The sequence below is a fragment of the Struthio camelus genome, chromosome 5, assembly GCF_040807025.1.
Source record: "Struthio camelus isolate bStrCam1 chromosome 5, bStrCam1.hap1, whole genome shotgun sequence".
Taxonomy (NCBI): Eukaryota; Metazoa; Chordata; class Aves; order Struthioniformes; family Struthionidae; genus Struthio; species Struthio camelus.
Genome location: NC_090946.1, coordinates 64009900 through 64029429, shown reverse-complemented (window position 1 = coordinate 64029429; position 19530 = coordinate 64009900). Strand labels below are relative to the sequence as shown.

General features: G+C 35.8%; 1 protein-coding gene across 2 annotated transcripts in view; it reads left to right on the top strand.

Moving 5' to 3' along the window:
- EML5 (EMAP like 5) overlaps positions 1-19530 on the top strand; it is a 134959-nt gene that overhangs the window by 84779 nt on the left and 30650 nt on the right. For both annotated transcript variants that reach the window (XM_068946752.1, XM_068946751.1), the window contains exons 24-27: positions 421-509; positions 1158-1334; positions 2414-2615; positions 4373-4499. In XM_068946752.1, coding sequence (XP_068802853.1) covers positions 421-509; positions 1158-1334; positions 2414-2615; positions 4373-4499 — 595 coding nt within the window. The remainder of the gene's footprint in view (positions 1-420; positions 510-1157; positions 1335-2413; positions 2616-4372; positions 4500-19530) is intronic.

Sequence of the window (19530 nt, the reverse complement as noted above, 5' to 3'; positions counted from 1 at the left end):
AAAGAAGTGTAAAGGCAAGTAAAACTCAGCCGTTTAGAAACGGCCATTGGCCAGCCAGAATGCGCGCTTCGCAAGGTGAAGAGCACATGCATACTAGTATACACATACTAGTAGTTGCCAGTCATCACAGATGAGCTCTAAATTGGACCCAGTGCATGCTGACGACCATAAATAAGAGGGGAGAGTGCTGCGTTACTGCAGTTTTCAAAGAGAGAAGGAAGGAATGCGAATGTAAGGGATCGGAAGACTCAGATCTTCAGAAAACCAGACTTCTAGTTCTTCTGTTTAAATATGCAAAAGCTTGTTCAATGGTAACAAATAATTTGTGGAATCTTGTTAGGAAAAAATTTCAAAATTTTTTTTAAATAAAATGGAATGTTCTAATTAATGTTAACATACAATGTGCAATATGTTTTACAGGGAAGCTTTTGCAAGTCAACACTGGTGCTAAAGAGCAGTTGTTTTTTGAAGCTCCTCGTGGAAAAAAACAGACAATTCCGAGTTTGGAGGTGAGGAAACAGATTGCTGCCTTAACTTGTTTGCAAACTAGAGTTATCGTATAACAGCCTATGCCATCTAATAGAAGATGATGTATAAAATTATAATCTTAACTGCTCTATTGAAAAAAGTTCTTTTTGAGCATTGGCTGTGCTTTGTCCTTTTTTTGCAGCCTGTTCAATTAGATAATGTAACCAGAATGATGAATAATCGATATCCTTGCTTTTGAAGACCTCATGTCTATCTTTATATAATAATGCAGTATAGTATACATAGTATATATAGATGAATGTAGTTTATTATAGCTGTAATAATTGTTTTCTCGGACTTTAGAGCGTTATTATATAGCAAAGTGAATGTGGATAATTTTTGAAATAATGCTTTCTATGAGGTTGAAAAAGGTAATTTGTTTTCTCTAGCACTGAAGGATAGGTAAGGTCAAAAGTCTGTTTTAAATACTTCTAGAGACTTGAAAGTGGAAGTTAATAGAGAAAATCAATGTTCTCAAATGAAATCTGAAATAGTAATAACACAGGTGATTAAAGTACTGTATTTTAGATTGCATCTTTTACTATCCAAGGACTTTTTTTTGAAATCAGATATGGAAGAAAACTGCCTGGGAAGAAGCATGCTCTATTTCAAACAGGTTGTTTTTGTAGGTAGAAAAGATTGGCTGGGCATCATGGACAAGTGTTCTGGGCTCCTGCTGTGAAGGAATCTGGCCAATAATTGGTGAAGTCACAGATGTAACTTCTTCATGCCTCACTAGTGACAGTAAAGTATTGGCCACAGGGGATGATTTTGGATTTGTGAAACTGTTTCGATACCCTGCTAAAGTGAGTAACGTTCAGCTATGTGTGTAGAACAGTGGTTCATAAAGCTACCTCTTCAAAACTGTAAGAAAACACTGCTATGAACAAAATAGTGTTTTCTTTTTTTTTTTTTAACTTTTGGCCTTACGATCGAAGAGAGCATTAAGTATCATATTGCATTTTGCAGTACATGAAACTTTTAGTTAATAAGAATGGCCATTCCAGGTCAGACTAAAGATCCATCTAGTCTAGTGTCCTATCTAGTGGCAAATGCCTAGGAAAAAGTAGAAGAATGGGAAAGGTATCTAGGGATACTCTTCCAACCTCAAGCAGTTTGTGGGTCAGGCAATTTCTAATAATGTTTTAGGCATTGATATGCTCAGTGTAGATTTATCAGTGTAGTTTTTAGCCCCTTTAGCTCTTTTTTTGGAAGACAATGACCAATTCTTCTTTATTTCCTTTCTCCCTGTCATCATTTTATAGACCTCCCTTCTGTCCCACCTCAGTTGCCTTTTTCCAAGATGAAGAGCTTCACCATTTTCTAATTATGCATCATGCAAAAGCCCTTCCAGAGGCACATCATTCTTGTTGCTCTTCTAGGACCTTTCTAGTTTTTCTGTGTACTTGTCAGCGCATATTTCTTCAGTTTTGAATATTTATTGTGCCAGTGATGTCAACAATGCCCAAGCAATCACCCAAAATATTCTATGTACGTTTTATTCTTAATCTGTCAGATTTTATTCTTTTTTATGAAAAATAATCCAGTGTTTATTGCTGGAATCTGTTTAGAAACAGATTCTTATGTGGTCAAGCGATGGAACATTGGCTTGCTGCAAATTATTATGCAAACAGAGAGTAAAATTACTGTAAAGTGTTGATATGGGAATATGGTTAACATTTCATGAAGTTGCTGTAGGAGAGGAATTTGGCAAATCATGTAATACATTCAAATGCAAAACAGCTAAAGCATAAACTATAAAGAAGTTAAGAATGTGCTGTTGAGCAAAAGTGCACTGGCAACACATTTCATGTTTTATTTCTAGTTTTACCTAGAAGACTAGTTAATTTTTGGTCTTCGCCTTCTTTTCCCCCTCCCTTCTTAGGGAAAGTTTGGAAAATTTAAGAGGTATGTGGCCCACAGTACCCATGTAACAAATGTCCGTTGGACATATGATGACAGTTTGTTGGTCACTGTTGGAGGAGCGGACACCTCTTTAATGCTGTGGACTTATGAGTTGGAAGGACATCGGGATAGCAGGCAGTGTGACAGTGAAGAGTCTGATCTAGATTCTGAAGAAGATGGAGGTCAGTAATAATTTATAAGACTGGCTGGATTATGCTGGTGTCAGAAAGCTGTTTTCTCTGTTGATGAAAAACTGCTAATTTAGAAATAGTCAAGTTTTATATATGATTGCTCTAATTTTAAATACTTGAGATGTTTCTAAAACGTTAATTAAAATTACTGTTTGAGGAAAGGACTGATAAATTGTGGTGAAGAAAATGATAATGAATTACTTGGCTTAATGTTTTGAGTCAGAATATATAAAAAGAATCTTGGCATCTTCAAGATGAAAAAGCTTACGTGCCAATTGTATGTAACTTCCAGAAATCTATAGAAAGGTAAATTCATGACAGTTTAGATTTTGGCACTATTTATATGAAATTATGTTGAAATCTGTGCCGTATAAGAGCATAGTTATCTTGTGTTGTATCATCCAAGTCCGTACCATAAAAGCATAGTAGACTGAGGTACGCTGATGTTCGTATGTAAAACAAGCTATTGCAATATTATAAAATCAATAGCTATAAAGTATTTATTATGTTTTGTAGAATTAAGTTCTTTTGTTTTTGCCATACTTAATTTTTCCTTTTTTTCATGTAATAACTCCATGAGCCCAAAAACTTCCTAAAGAATTCGCTCTCTGCTCCCAAATTCAATTTTTCTTCCTTTTCTTATATTAATCACACTCTTAAAGTACATTTAAAGATTAGCAGAGAAGTTTAAAAGTTATATATAGTAAGTTTAACTTCAGTTTTCACTGAAATCTGCTAGATGACCAAAGAGGCATTTTGAATATTACTACATTAAATGTTAAAGCATATTAAATATTGGAGGCGTATTAAACATGCATTGGAGAAGAATTTTTATGCACTAACTTGCTGATAAAAAATACTGAAGGCTACATCAACAAAGGAATTTAATTACCTGCAGGGAAACTTGGTCAACTTCAGCCACCTGAATCAAAAATTACAGTCTGTAGAGCTCTTGCTTAGCTTCTGCATGTGACCTATTAGTGCATCTTTGTCCAGTACCAGTCCCGAGGCTCTGCTGCTTTATACAGAATCCTCTTAGGGTGTGTGTTCGGATCTGTTCTAAAACAAAGAAAAGGTCTGCTAGGCTTTTCTAGTAAAGACACTGGCATCTTTTTCCACAGAGGTTTCTCTGTATCAGGTCCGACTAAATTCAGCTGGAGTAAAGAACTACTTAGAAAGTTGGTACTAGTAGTCTCAGGCTTTGAAAGAATTGGAGAGTAAATAACAACCATGTCACTATTTTACCCTTTTTGCCGTGTTTCCTATAGTAAATGTCATCCTGATGTGCCTGAACAGCTCTAAGCATTATGTAGGTACTTGGTATAGAGTTATAGATACCATCCAAAGGTTGGAGCTTAATAAGTAGATCCTGAAATTGAGAGCAACGTGACGATAAATATTCCTGAATTTAACAGCAGGTGTCATGTAGTGAGGTGCTTTGTAATGACCCTGAGTTAAGGCGAGCCAAGCAGAATGGGGTAGCTTTAAATATCCCTTCAATCTTCTCTAATAGTTATTTTCCAATTTTAACGGATAATGTGGAGGATTTTTTTTCTTAGAATGTTTTATTGGCAATGTTCATGGTTCCCATCTGCTTCCTTTCAGTTGCATTTTTATGTTATTAATGATACATGCTATAATTGTTCTTGTACTCCAGCACTTTGGTGAGAGCTGCAGAAATAAAATTATGATTCTTAATTTTGTGTCTTAGTTTGTTTTAATACTGTTCACTTTGTGATTTTTATTAGGCTATGACAGTGATGTGACAAGGGAAAATGAAATTAATTACACCATCAAAGCCTTATCAACAAACATTAGACCAATGTTTGGAATTAAGCCTCATCTGCAACAAAAGGAGCCCACATTAGATGAAAGGTAATGGCTAAATTACAATTGTAGCAAGAAAATACAATCTCAAAAGGTGATTCATAATAAAATAGAATTATCTCAGAGTGTATAAACAACTAAAAAGGTTGCGTATAAAAAGAGTAGAAAAATTCAAAAAAAAAAAAGGGGGGGGGGAGGAAATATTGCTTACCAGTGGTCATGCCTTAGGGCTAGACTGTATCTTTTTTTCAGAGATAACAAAAGACTACAGTTGATGTACGTATATTATGATGTTTGGGGAGTTTCTTAAGATAATTGTGTTATTTACTATTGCTTGAAAGTATGTTATTTTTGAAACTTTTAAATACCTAGTAGTAGCCAGTGATGGTGCCATATTCATGGGCTCCTACAGTTGTATTATTATAAGGCAGCTTTCAGTTGTTTCTGGTTTCTCCTGAGTCTGACTAACCAGTCTGAGAAGGCTTCATGCATTATTTCTCTCTCCAGATGACCACCACCTCTGAAAAATTCTGTCCACTGTGGTTCTGCAGTTTCTGTGCATGAGCTTTGCAAAATGAAGCTGTTTGCTTTGCATTATTTCTCTCTCTCTCTCTTTTTTTTAAATTCATCTTATTTCCAATCGCTTTGGGTGATTGAGTGAGTTTTATTGCCTGGTTCAATACCATGTGCTTCAGAAGAGAGAGAAGGGAGTGGAGAGGAGAGCAGAGTGGAATTAGACCAGAAGGTTAAAAAGGTGTGAAATAAGAGTTCATAGCCACTAGAGCATAAGCTGTTGTGAAATCTGCAGCAGAGCACAGTACACTGAATGTTGTGGTTACTTTATTGTCAGCAAAACGTATGTGGACAATGCACGTGAGGGAAGAGGAAAGAGAGATTCCCAACATGAGACAGTGGCAATTGAAGAACAGTGGTATTACAGTGGGATGTGAGGGAAAGCACACACTACTTAGGAGGAAGAGAAAATAGCAGAGGGGTGACTTCCTGCAGGAATGCAAGGACTTCTGTTACGATGCACACCTCTTTCTTCAAGGAAGTCGACCCACTGTGATGCTCTGATTGAAAAATGCAAGCTGAAATTTGTTTGTTTTTGTTTTCAAGTTGTGTTGCTGAAATAAGGAAGGGATAGCTACATATGAAGCTGTGCTTGCCAGTCTTGCATTTAAAATTAAAAATCATCTTTCTGTATGTTAATTGGATACATTTGATGTGTAAATCAAAGGGAAATAATATGCGTGGAATCAACATTTCATGTTTTATATTTACTCTTGTAAATTAAAGCTGTGATTAAAGAGGCTTTTTTTTTTTTAATGAAACCATAAACCTCCTGTATTTCTTTCAATAATTGTTTTCTGATGCTGGTTGAGTTATGTTTTTCTGTTTCAAATAAAATATTAAAAAAAAATTCTGTAGTAAGGTAACTAAGTTCTGATTCAAAACACACAACAATTGATGAAAGGATTCCATTGCCTTCATTGTTGAAAAGGGATCTAAAAGTTTGGGACCCTAAAACTTCAAATAGAGGGGAAAAAGAAGTTTTTGAAGATTGAAAAAAAAAAAAAAATGTTTACTGCATGCATTTTAACTTCTGGTCTACTGAAGTTAATATTGTGTAAGATTGGTAAATGTTTTAGTAGGTCTGCTTTACAGACACTAATTTTTTTATTTCCCTTCTCTTTTGCTTCCTATGAAGGCAGGGCGTAGTGAGGTAAGTTTATTTTCACAAAGTGCAGGATCAAATATATTTTGATAAGTATACTGTTCGGGAAAGTAGAGTTATATTTTGAAATAGACGTGAACACTTGAACATTTTACTTTTAAACAGTAGCTAGTTACTGAGTAGAAAAGGGATGAACGAACAAACAAAAAGCCCAGTACTCAGTCTGAGCAGATAGAATGGTGCTGAATGGAACATATGGGAGGAGGTGATCAAGTTTTACCTTGTGTTCCCTGATACTTTGGAGTGGCTAAGGAACAGCTTGACTTAAGTAGCTATAGTCCAAGAGCTAAACTAGCTTCCTGAGGACTTCTACATGACATTGTTTACGCTGTTGGTGTGGAGATCCAAGATGGAATAAAAAGTACGGGGAACATCTTGCAGAGATACCTGAAGAGGCTGCACAGGCAGTATCACCATGTCTGCACAGCTGTGCCAGAGCTAATGAAAGCTTCAGGGATGAGAAAGGCATCATTAACTTGACTGCAGCATTGTGCCAATGCACCTATACTGCTTAAAGATCAGTGCTGCTAAGTCCATACAGCATTATTCTGTGACATGAAGATTTACTAGATTAGGGATCTGCATAAGGTAATGAGTTTTTGAATGTATGCCATTTGGAATGTGTGCGTACTTACAGATATACTCTTAAATTTGTAGGACAACAAATCCACCCTTTCTCAGAGTTGTGTATTGAGTTGCTGTGACATTCAGATCTGCCCTGGTTAAGAAAGCAGAACCCCTGTCATATCTACCTGGGTCCTTTTCCACAATAAAATCATACCCTTTTAGTGACAGATGATAGGGCTATATTAATCCCCGGTAGGATTAATACTAGGGGATTAGTGCATATCCCTCTGTAGGCAATTTGACACAGTTGAGAACAGCAGTGTTTCTAACTAAATTTTAGATCATACCATAAAAATAGCAACATATATCATCTTATTTCTGTGTTTACGTTTATTTTAAAAAAGTGTACCTGTAGAATTTTTATATAAGATACAATAAGTGTTTTTCTTCAATGTTCATTGATTCACACAATGTTTGAATATAGTGCTCAGAAGGTGGGTAGTAAATCAGTGACATTCCGCATTATGAGTAAGCTTGTTATATTGACTGCCTAACATTAAAAGAGATACATTTTCTATAGTAACACTTTCTTTGAATCCCTGTATTCTCGGGAACACAGGTATGCACCAATGTAGACTATGCTTCTGATGGAATGTGTCTTTAAAATATTTTTAATCTTATGCATAAAGGATATTCTGTTTTCAGAAGATATCTGAACATTTTTTACTATTTAGTGTAGGAAGAATCTACTTCTGTATGAGAGAGGAGGGAGATAAATACTACCAGGTACTTGAACTCTAAGTCTATGTAGGCTTTAAAGGCCAGATCAAAAATGTAATTATTGCTTAGCGTCATTGCACCTAATTTTGAGAAGCCTGGCAGTGGAAGTGGACTTGGTAAACCCTAGTTAAATACTGAAGTTTCCTAAGTACAGAAACAAGAGGGAAAGACACCTAGGAACATGATTTTAAATATCCAGAATGCTAACCAAGGTAAGTCAAACAATAGGGCAACACTAAAGAAAGAAACATACTACCTGAAATCTCATCTCTCCCCTGCTTCTGTCTCACGAAAGTACATCTGTGAGGCCGGGAGCTGTAGTCCAAGACTGTGGCCTGAATTTAGAGTCAGAAATTATGTTATTGGGCACCAAAAATTGATTCCCTAGAATCGTTCTGATTTGTTAGAGAGGATAAGAAGTTGACCTCACCTTTATATAATGACGGAGTTGTAAGTAGTCGGTTGATATAGGACATAAGAGTTTTAGGGCCTTTAGTCTGTCAAGAGTTCAAATACACATGCTAGGCCTAATCATCACATGTGTCAAAGTCTGAGTCCCTCCTTTCTGTTAAAGCACTACAAAAAAGAATGAAAGAATCATAGAGTCAGGAAGAGAGAGTAAGCAAAAGAGGATGCAAAATTCTGCAGTCTGGTGGGTAGGGAGCTTCTCTGTGGAGTAGGGAATTTGGGGCTCTGCTTTCAGTGTAGCATAAGCTTCCAGTCATCCTTCAGTGCAGAATGCAAATGTAGTTCCTGGAATATGAACCTGAATAAAGGGTTATTGTTGCTCTCTCAAGGAAGTAGTATCCTGTTCTCATCTTTTTGAGAAGTGCTAAATCTTTTTTTTTCCTCCTTCACAATAGAAGAAAGATAAGATTTTTTTCTCTCCACTACAACAGCGCAGTTTCACTAGGAGCAGAGGACAGCGCTCGGTCTTAACCATTTTTATAGCTAGCACATTAACTTGGATGTGGGTTTGAATCAACTCACACTTACAGGCAACGCTGCCTTTATTTTTTCCCTTTGGGAGAAACATGATTTTGCCACTTGTATAGGACTGTGGTTTTCTAGGGGGTGGGGCAGGGAGGGAAAAGGGGCTTAATTATGGCGGTGATCTTATCTAGGCAATTCAGTATCCAGAAAAAAATTATCTAAATATTTCTAAAGCCTTACATGTTTAGGTCCATTTTCTCTGCTGCCAATTAAAGAAGGAGAGAATAGAAACTGTAAAGAAGAATTAAGCAATGAATGGAAGAAATAGCTTGCTGTACACCAGCCCCAGCCTTCACACACAACCATTTGCAGTCTTATTGCATAGTTCACATGACAAAAAGCAACAACCGGATTAGTTATGTGCTCTAAGAGAAGAGAGCACACATGTCCAGAAGATGCCAGCTGTAAAATAGAACAGCTGATATTAATTCATTCTGGTATGGTCCATAAAGGCTGAGAATGAAGGGGAATAATGATAGCATTGCAATGGTACTGTTGAATCTTTGTTCTGGGATAGATACAAATGGCAGAGCTATAGGCTGCATTAAGTTGAAATCTATTTCAGCTTGCTCTTGATGAAGTATCTTGGTTATCACTCCTGTCTTTGCAATATAGCTAGCTCAAGTGCCTGAAGTGGCAAATATACCAATACTTCAGTGACAATCTGTTTTAAGATGAATTTTTTCTTACTCTAGTTTTTTACAAGAAGTAAAAAGCAATTTTATTTGAGAACTTCTTTTTATTTGCCATTATAGGTACCCATAACAATGTTTTCACTTTATTGGAAGTTTTCACATTAAAAAAAGATGGCAGTAGAGACATTCTTTCCAAGACCTAAATATAAATCAGCATTACATGATTACATGATGTAATGATTTAAAAATATCATCAGATGGTTGGCTAGAGTTAAAATTCTGAATGTAATATCTGACTTCCTTTAGGATGTGAGAGGTATCCTTTGAAAATAAGAGATGTTAATGCTTTAAAAATTGACCTACTCAATAAAAGTATACTGAAGCCTTAAATTTTAGACATATTTTTTGAAAAAAATTTGGGTGTTAGAATTCAAGATTTCATTCAGATTCATATCAGTTTAAGGACTTCTTGCAGTATTGTTTAAGGTCACCTCTACTAATGATTTCTCGTTTCCTAGTGAATTAGAATTGCCATAATATATCATTGGCATTGGAGTATTTATTTTAACTTCTGTCAGAAAGACAAAGTGGTGTTGGCTGTGGAGCATCACTTATGTCTGTAATTTAAATTACTTGTATTTCTGAATAACATTATTATTAGATATCTTTATGTGAAAGATGTCTGTGGTGTGTCTAATTTTGTTTTGTAATGGCTTTATGAATGTTTGGGATCACAAAATAAATCGGGAAACCATTTATATCCTTTACTAAAGTTTTCTTTCCTAGTATATTTTTATGCTAGATCAATTACTCAAAAGAAAAATCCATTATGGATGGTTGATTGTAAAAACACCTCTTGCTTAGCTACTCCTTGGAGTTTGGAAGAGTATTCTAGGGAATATCACTGCATTCTTACTCTGTTGTTATGCTTTCCCAGAGGTGTTCGCTATTTGTCGCTGTCGGAGGGAGTATGCTGTGATTAATGTCCCTTGGGCTAGAAAGGCTGTTCTAAGAGAAATCAAAACTAAAGAATGGAGATTTACGGTTTAATTCACCATAAATTTACCGTAGTAAAGATCTGCAAGCAACCAAAGTTTCTTAAAAAGTTTATATATTTATCTCTGATAGTCAACACTGTCCTATTTTCTTAATAGATATCACTACTCAGTCCATGTGCATGTCCTCTTCCATGGGAAGATTCCCATATATTGTATTTCTGTTGAAAATCCTTCAGATGTTCTGCATCCCCTCCCAGGTGCAGTTCAAAACCAAGCATTGTTGCAAATTTTTTCTGAATATGTTTTGTCTTTGGTTTTTGTGTCTGTGACAGGATGCATACAAAAACCAATGAATTTTAGATCCTTGCATATTTGTAATGGATGGGGAACTAGCAAACTAGTCCTCTACTGACCTGGAAGTGAAGAATTTGTTTGGACCTGATGCAGAAAGTAAATAAACCTAAGCTGTGCTCATGGCAGGGAAGAGGAAGCTGTTGAAATAGAGATTGCTTTATCTGAACTTGGATCACCTCATAATTGCGACCTTAAAAATTGGCACTGAAATAGAAATTAAGAGTTTTCCTACAAATGTGTTGAATTTGTTTTGGTTAAATAGATGGAATGCAACCAAACAATTCTGCTTGCTGGTCTAGTCGCTTCTAATATGAATGTAAATAGTACGAATTTCAGAGTTTCTATAATCTCTTCCACTAGTCTTATAATCCTTATAATTCATGATTGTAAAATAATTGTTTTAATTACCTAGGTTTCCATTTATAAACGGAACTTGAATGTATGTTTATTACTCATTTGTAAATACAGCTTTTTGTCAAAAGTCTATGTTATCATCTCCTTTTCCCCCTCTCAACTTGCGTGATTCACAGGAAGGGAGAAGCCGTGAATCAGAATGAAAAATTACACCACTGGACTTAGTTTTACTATTGTCTTCCCTCTCTATTCACCCTGTTTGTAGAAAAAATGAAGTGAATTATAGGATAGTTTAAATGCTAAAGAAGGCTTACACATCTAACCTCTTAAAATTTAACCTGTATAATTTCAGGTTATTATTCTAATGCTAAGAATCGGCAGTTGGATTTTTTTTTTAAAACAGTTTTAGAAGTGAAACAGTTTCTTGGAACAAACGTTCTTTTCTGTGAATCAGTTTCTGCACATTGGCATGTACGTTAGCGCTTCTGCACATTGGCATGTACGTTAGCGCAAGGCGTTAGCCTTGAGGTTAAAAAACATGAAATTTCTGGAGATTCATTCTTCACAAGCAGGAATATCCTTATTATTAGTTGTGTTTCTGTGTCTCTGAGCCCTAGGATAGACTAGAACAACACTGGAAAAGGGACAGCATCTCTTTCCATACTCAGGTAAATTTTTTTCCTTCTGAAGCTGCGCTGGCTGCCTCGTCTCTTTTAGGAAATTAAAGAGCCAATTCCCAACGTATCAAGGTTTACAAAATCCTGTTTTGAATGCAAATAAAAAAAGAAACTATTAGTTTTGTAACTAAAATGATCAGATTTGACCAAGAAGGAAATGCCTAGAGAAACAATTACACGACCCAGTGACGAGAGGTAGAATGTTAGTATTTGGGTTAGCAATGATCTGTTTAGATTGACTTTATCAACAAAATGTGAGTTGTTACACGAACAATATGCACTTGCCAGAGAACTCCAGAAAATGATAGCTGGAACACAGGCAGGTTGCTAGATAGGTTGAATACCGCTCCAGGTGAGAGTCTTGCGCTAGACACTGCAAAAGCCTTTTATGGAAGCTGCCTTGTACCTAATTGGGTACCCCCCCGTATCTCCATATATGTAAATATTTGTCAGCTAATAATAGGGTATATCTCTTCCAGTACGTGTGGATAACTTGTGAGCTGAGATGGCCTGAACTTCAGATTTGCTTTGTGCTTTCAGAGCTCTAGACAGTTTGCAGAAGAATTCTAATAGTATAGATAAAATCAGTGACGTTCTGGATGTTTCAGAGATGGATCTCTGTGTTGTTACGTATGCGTTTCCCGAGGAGGAGAAAGAGAGGGCTCTAGACACAGAGATGAAAAGGAGGGACCACTATGAGCAGGACTTTAGAGAACTCGTATAGGATTATTTAATTCTGTTGAATGCAGTAACTATAATGGCTAAAGATATGATAAAAATGTTACTTTCACAATTTTAAAAGGTTCAGGCGCATTTAGATTATTTGGAAGAACTAATCCAAAGTCTGAGGTACATAGTAAAAAAACAGTATCATGCAAGGTGGAAAATTGTTAATCCATACTCCTGAATTTAAAAAGCTATTCCTTCTAGAGAAAGGTAGGTGATAAAGGCTTATCTTGGGTTCACTGTCCTTTGATTTATCCCATTTATCTGGTTGAAACTTTTGTGACTTCTGATGGCATTTTTTTGATTTCCGGAGAATATGGCTGTTACCTGTGTTTACTACTGGAATCCAAGTGAAAATCTAGGGGAAATTTTGAATCTGGGTTGAAACTGTTGTTCCAAACTTAAGTTGTGAGATTGAAAAAGTGAAGCTGGAGATTAAAGAAGTAGAAAGGCCAAATGCAACCTAAAAATTGCTTTCTGACTGTTCATATGAGCATTCAGTTCAGCAGACTGAGGAAAATTGTAAGTTTTTCCAAGAATGGAGCACAGTTGTCATTGTCTCTACATCATATTTATCCTAAAATATATCTGAAGATATTTGAACTGTGTAGTCCTTGAAGGATCTCACATGTTAGTGAATATAAAATTTGATCAAGATGGACTTGAATTTCATTGGGATTAACAACCGCGATTTAGCGATTTCCTTTTTACAGAAATAATGCATCAGTTATTCTTGGAGTTTTGCCTCTCAGAATAAAGTTGGAGCAAATGAGAAGAGATTCAGTAAAATGGATTGTTTTCCTTGGGAAAATAAAAATCTGTTAGTAAGTTGATAACAGTATTTTTTTTGTTTTGAGGAATATTTTCCCTTCTAGGTAAAGTACAAATTGACTTTACTTGACCTGTAAGTGAAAAGATTTTACTGCAGCCAAATTGCTTGAAAGTGCTTAAAAGAAAGGGAAGTAAGAACAGATAAAGCATACCTGCTGATGAGATTAATGAAAGTGCCTATTCATAGTACAAATGTTAGGAAAAAAATCTGTACATACCCATATGTTCTGATGATTAATAATGTCTTTTGACCAGAGTATAGGACTACACATCGTACATGACTGAGAAAAGCCATCTAACAGATTTGTAAAATGGATGCCCAAGTATCCTCAGTCAACATAAATTGAATTAATCAGGAAAAAAAGAGTAGCTGTGTATCAGTACCGCTCAGTACCCTCCACGTTTTGGCTAGCTGAGATAACTGTGTTTTAGTATAACTGAACATATTTTTGTGAGTGAGCTTGTGCTTCTATCGTCAACAGCAAATTGCATCTGTTTTATTTGTCCTCTTTTAGAGAAGTTAAATCTGCTAAACCTTTCTTTGAATAATTCAAGTGTTGCATTTGCCAACTCTCTTTAAACGCTCGATAAGTTTTGGAGTTTTGGGGGTCTGTTCCTGCTTTCTTTCTCTGTTTTGTGTTAGGAATTAGTCCTGAGAATTATATTCTCATGCCATCACATGTGCCTAGTCCCCATGAAAATGAGTAGGAGTTTTCTGCACAAATAATAGAGTCACATAGCCTATGAAGTTGTGACTAATCCCCTTGTTGTAAAATGTATTTGTTTGTAAAAAGCAGTAAACAAGCCAGAAATTCTTTCTGTGAATAATTCACTGAGACACAACTTTCAGCCAAACTTGTATAAGTAATCCTTTTCTCTCTCTTACCTGCTGCTGAAAAGAGGTTCCAGGTAATGTGTTTTTTTTTTTTTTTTTTTTTTTGTGCTAGCTGGTCCATGTTTCACTGTCATCTCTCATTACCCTTAAAAAGCCGTCTGTCATGTTATACAATACGCCTATTGCTCTTCAGAATATTACTGTACTACTTAATGAATTTTAAATGTAATATAATTCTGTGTGTTCTGTTCTGCCATACAAACAAACTAGATATTTCTTTGCCTGCCAGGAAAAATCAGCTATGTGACCATTAAACTTACCTATGTTTTACTAATGCTAATTTGCAGTAATATTCATTAAAATATATAAATCTGCACTCAGTCCAGTTCCTAGTGGACAACTATCCACCTTATAGATGGATTGTTTTGCGTTTGATTTGACAGTTTTACCTGAAATGTCAAGGTGTACATGTTGCTAAATTATTTAGGTATTAGATTATTTATGTCTGCATTTGCACGTACAAATTGGCACTTACTACTCATAGGACACATGAAAATCATTTTGACTAATTATTGTCAGTAAGCAGTATTTTAAAACTACAAGGTTTCATTATCATCTAATGGAAATCAGACCTCTAAAGTTTCACAAGTGACTTTGAAAATTTTACCAGAATAGATGGGTTAAAAAAAAAAAAAAAAAGCAAAAACACCCCACCCTTCTTGCTTTCATAATTCATTCTCTACTTGGCCCTTGCTGGCACCTTTTGGGAAGGGCGATGAAAGTCACTCTGTGGTGAAGGCTAGTGCAAAATCAATTGCCTAAGTTGTATGCAATTCGCCCAAAGTATAAGGTGTAGCTGTGGTGACCCATTGGTACCAACAGTTGTAATTTACTCTATGAAATCATTGCCGAAATAACGTTTTAATTTTTAAAACAGAAATAAGAGTCCTAATTGGCATTGTCGTAAGTTATCATGGAACTCAAGGAATCAATGGCAGTTTATATGAAGCACAAAGAGGAACTATTCAAAAAAGACCATCCTTTGTTCCGCTAGTAACTTTAGAATCTGCATATCAAAAATAAATAGAGGAAAGATACAGTAGTGTCATACAAGGCAACCTGGGTAACCATATCAGTAATATTGAAACTATGCTTAAAAGCATGAAGGGAGGGTTTCTTTTTTTGGTAAATGACTTCAGAATGTTTTTATTCCTTTGTTTTAAGTCTCCTAACAAGGAGTATTAAAATACAAATACTGAGTGTATGTGCATGCTGAAAATAAAGTGCCCATGCAAAGCTATTTGTTTTCGCTGTGACAGATGGCTTGAACCTCCTTCTACAGTTTCAGACCAACCGCATCCACATGTCCACTGACCCCAAAATATTATTCATGCCTCTGCCACCCATCTTCTGCCCCCAGTTTTTGAGCGTGCATCCGATGCTGATGCATGGAAATATATGACCTTTATGTATTGCAAGTGCAATTTGTCATCTTCCTGCACTTAAATTGAAGAAGTAGCAAATGAAAAATATCTTCAGATTTTATATCTGTAAAGAAGCACTTGGAAAATATGTTTTGGTATCCTTTGATATTCTTTCTTGTTAATGCCCTAGTTGTCACCCTGACAGTTAATTGGAAAAAAATATATACATTCTTGTACTTTGCATTCTAATTCCACTGCTCTGAATGAATCAGTATAGAATTAATCTTTCTTAGATGAATATTTGCATAAACTGTTTAGCTGACTTGGGAGACATATAACTGAGCAAAAATTGTCAAGTTAAGTTTTACTGACCCAATGTACATTCACTTTTTTTTTTTTTTGGTATGATAATATGCAATATAAATACACTAGTTTTAAATGTTTAGCTAAGGATGGTTATCTACCTATATCTACATCTATCTGTCTGTACGTCCTTTAAATATAAATGGTCTTTTCAAGTAGTTGTATAATGTGAGGTTGTTTTACCTCTTCTCCCATCCTGTCACAAGGGATTAGCACACAGCAATAAAAATGACACATTCTAGATGCAAGCAGCAGAGAATTCAACAGAGAATTCTTCCAATCCCGTCTTGATAACATAAACCTGTGCCAGAAGCATGTCCTTTCTGTTTTCATTGCTTTCTTTACTGAGAAACATGAAACAAGAAACTTCAGTTATGCTCTCCTGCTCTTTTTAACTTTTCTGCTTCTTTCTGTAACTCACTTTCTCTCTATCTTTCAGGGACATAAACGAAAAAAGGGAGAGAGAAAAGGGAAAGAAAGGAAGGGGAAAGCACTTGAGTGCTCTGTGTCAAATGTGATGGTAATGAGTGAAAGAAATGCTCCTTATGCTGTGGTTTATCAATTCCTAGAGCAGTAGTGATAGGATTGTAGCTGGGTTGCCCATCATCATTCAGAAACTCTAAATATGAAATATTTGGAAGCCTGCTGGACCACGAGGTGAAACGGGCACAGTTTTACTCCTCCTTCCCCTTCCCCCATGTGAAACAGGGCTGACCTCCAGTGATGCCCACAGCCTTGGCAATCTGCCTGCATGCTCATCAGTAGCATTTTCACTCACTTGTGCTCCAGAGCTATTTGGATGACCTGTGGTCATCAAGTTTCCTACTACTGTCAGGCCTGTTTTTTTCTTTTACAGGACAAAACCTGTTGAACCCCCATTCATTTTCTTTTCTTCAAACACGTGTTGTTGCAGGAATTTCCTCTGCTGTTCTAGTTGCATCCTTTTCATCTTCTTGAATCTCTCCTGACCTTTGTAGTCCTCCACCAGTCTCTGGTTTTGTTATCCATTTGTCTGCAACAGCAGACAACTCTCCTCTGACTACTGATAAATGTACACAATTCCTCCTAAAAATATGTTTCTGGGAATGCCTTTTTTCTTAGAAGCTCTAAATCAAGAGAGGCATAAAAATATTCTTATGGATAGATGAAGTTAGGAACTGTTCTTACAGAATAGTACCCAGTTCCCTACAGTCTGGACTTCTTGCTTTGGATCATTTTTTTTTGATGATATATATGGTAGTTTCCTGTCTTTGATTTGAAATCTTTGTTTACTCTTGTGCTACTTTGCATAGATTTAGAGAGTGGTATTAATTACTGACATGCTTCTTGGTCTGCTGTTCAAAGTAACAGATACATTTATGCAAGACCTAGAATGGGACATCCTTGTTCTATGTGCTAGCTGCAATGTAATCTAAAGGAAGCCCCCTACAAATAAATATTTATTTGCTATCTGAAAGCAGCAGAAATTATGCTTTTCTCTCTGCTAGGAAGGCCTTGTGGAAGTGTGAGAAGAGTGTGACACCTGCTTTTTATTCTACGTTTCTTTCTTCAGGATTTTTTTTTTTTTTGTTACCTGGTGTGTACATAGGCTAGTAATCATATTCTCCGTTTCTCAGTTTATTTTTGGCAAGAGAAGCCTTTGTTTCTTGGGTATTTATACTTCTTTAAGTATCTTCTTGTAAGATACTTGTAAGAAGTATTGATACTTCTTGTAAGCTGAGTAAGGTGGCATTGCAGTTATCTTTTTAGTCCTTAATATGTCATAGACAGATGGATTTCTCTTCCTCTAGAAGCCTCTCTGATTGCACTGTTCTACTAGTATTTCAGCACAACAAGTCTTTCGTTCCTGGGATGCTCCCTACCATACTTTATATTTGTTTTTATGGCTGCTACATGGGATGGGAGAAGAGGTAACACTTTGATGGAAAACTAGTGAACACTGATGCTATTTATCAAAGGATCCTCATTTTTCTCCCTGTCTCTGGGGGAAACTAATGGTTAGAACCAACATAATCACTGGTATGTGGTCTTTCAAAGTTCAGCACTTTGGCGTTGTTCCTGTTTACTATTTTAAAAGGAGAAAGGTACATGTTATCGGGTGACATAGACTGCTGGCTTAATTTAAAAAAGGCTATAAACTTAACATCAGTCTAAGTGGTTTTAAGGAACTTTTTGCATATATAAACTTGCTTCTAGTCAACTAATAAATGAGCAGCAGTTATAGAGGTATCAAAATACTAAAAGTACTTTGAATTAAAGTAATAACTTGTAAGCAGGAAAAAAGTAATTAGCAATAGATATTCTTAATATCAGTTACCTGTTACACAAATAAGATGCTAGATAGTTTTTGATAAATCAAATTCTTAGCCATAAAATAACAGGATATAGACTTTTAAAGACATCATTATGAAGTTAGGTGTTAGGATTACTGAAAGAAATCAAATGTATTCCCTGCTTCTAGCATTCGCTACGCTTGTGTAGAAGATGAGGGCAGCCCAGCCCATGCTTGGCTTACTTTTCCTCCTCTTGTCCCAAAGTTGAGAGCATCCTTTTTCATATTCACAAAATAAGGCACAGGATGCTCTGGCTGTGAGCTAGGTCCAGGCTAGTCTGGGACCTGACTAGCCCAGGCACCTGACTGTTGGGATCTGAAACAGAAACTCAGCTGCCTTGCTTCTCTGTCTTGAGCTGCCTGTGAATTTCTTCTAACTGGAGTTCCGTGGGAGGAAAAAAGATCTATAACTGAGGATCTGTAAGAATGAAGTCTGTTGGTACGTTCCCGACAAACTTATTTCCAGCAAAAGTGAAGGAATGTATTTGAATGCTGTTACCTTTTAACTCTCGTCTTGGACTAAGACGACCTTTAGTGCAAGTCCACATTGGACTCCTTTTCTGACCTGCATTGCTGTGGTAGTTGTCCCCAGATTTTGACTTTACTGATATGAACAGATATTGGAAATCCGTTCTCCAAGAGTAAGAATTTTGAACTGGCAAGAAACAACTGTTAAGACTACAATTTTTTATGAAACGATGAAAATGTTTCTCCTTGTTCCAATTAATGCTCTCTATTTTCTGTTCTTAATACAATTTACACTTATTTATGAATGAAGTATGAAATTCCGTATGAAATATCAGAGTTACTTTTCTTTCATTCCTTAGATTTTCTGTCTTTTTTTAACTTTAAATTATTATTTCATACATTACTCAGAACGTAGCTCATATTTTATGGTAAAATACTGTGAAAAGCCACATTATGTTAGCTATCCAGTGTAAATTCTATTTTTAAATCTGGATTTGGATTTTCTTTTGTATCTTATGTGTTATGAAATCTAGGCTTATGGTGTTGAGCTAACTATTTCAGTATTTTTCTTTGCTTTCAAATATTTACTTCTTGCCCTCTCTAACAAAATAGCCAGTTTTATTGAACTTGATCATGTTTGGGTGATACGTGCATCCAGCAGACTTTTTTTAGCCAGACAGGCATTTTTTGTTATCTATTTTTCTTTTGGAAATTTTTATTTCATAGGTCTGTACAGGCTTTCAGGGATAGAGGAAGTAACTGAAGTTTTTCAAAACAGAGTTTGTAATTACACTGAAATTTGCGTAGGTACAAATGTGTGAAATTTGTTTGTGATTTATAATAGGACATAATGTTTGCAAATCATACTAAAATTGAACAAGGAAAACGGATGAATGTAATACAGCTCAGAAAATTGTATTTTGTTTAGATAACAGAAATAATGCTTTGTTCAAATATATACTGCATAAACAAATCTTATAGTCTCTACATAGAAGAGAGTGCTT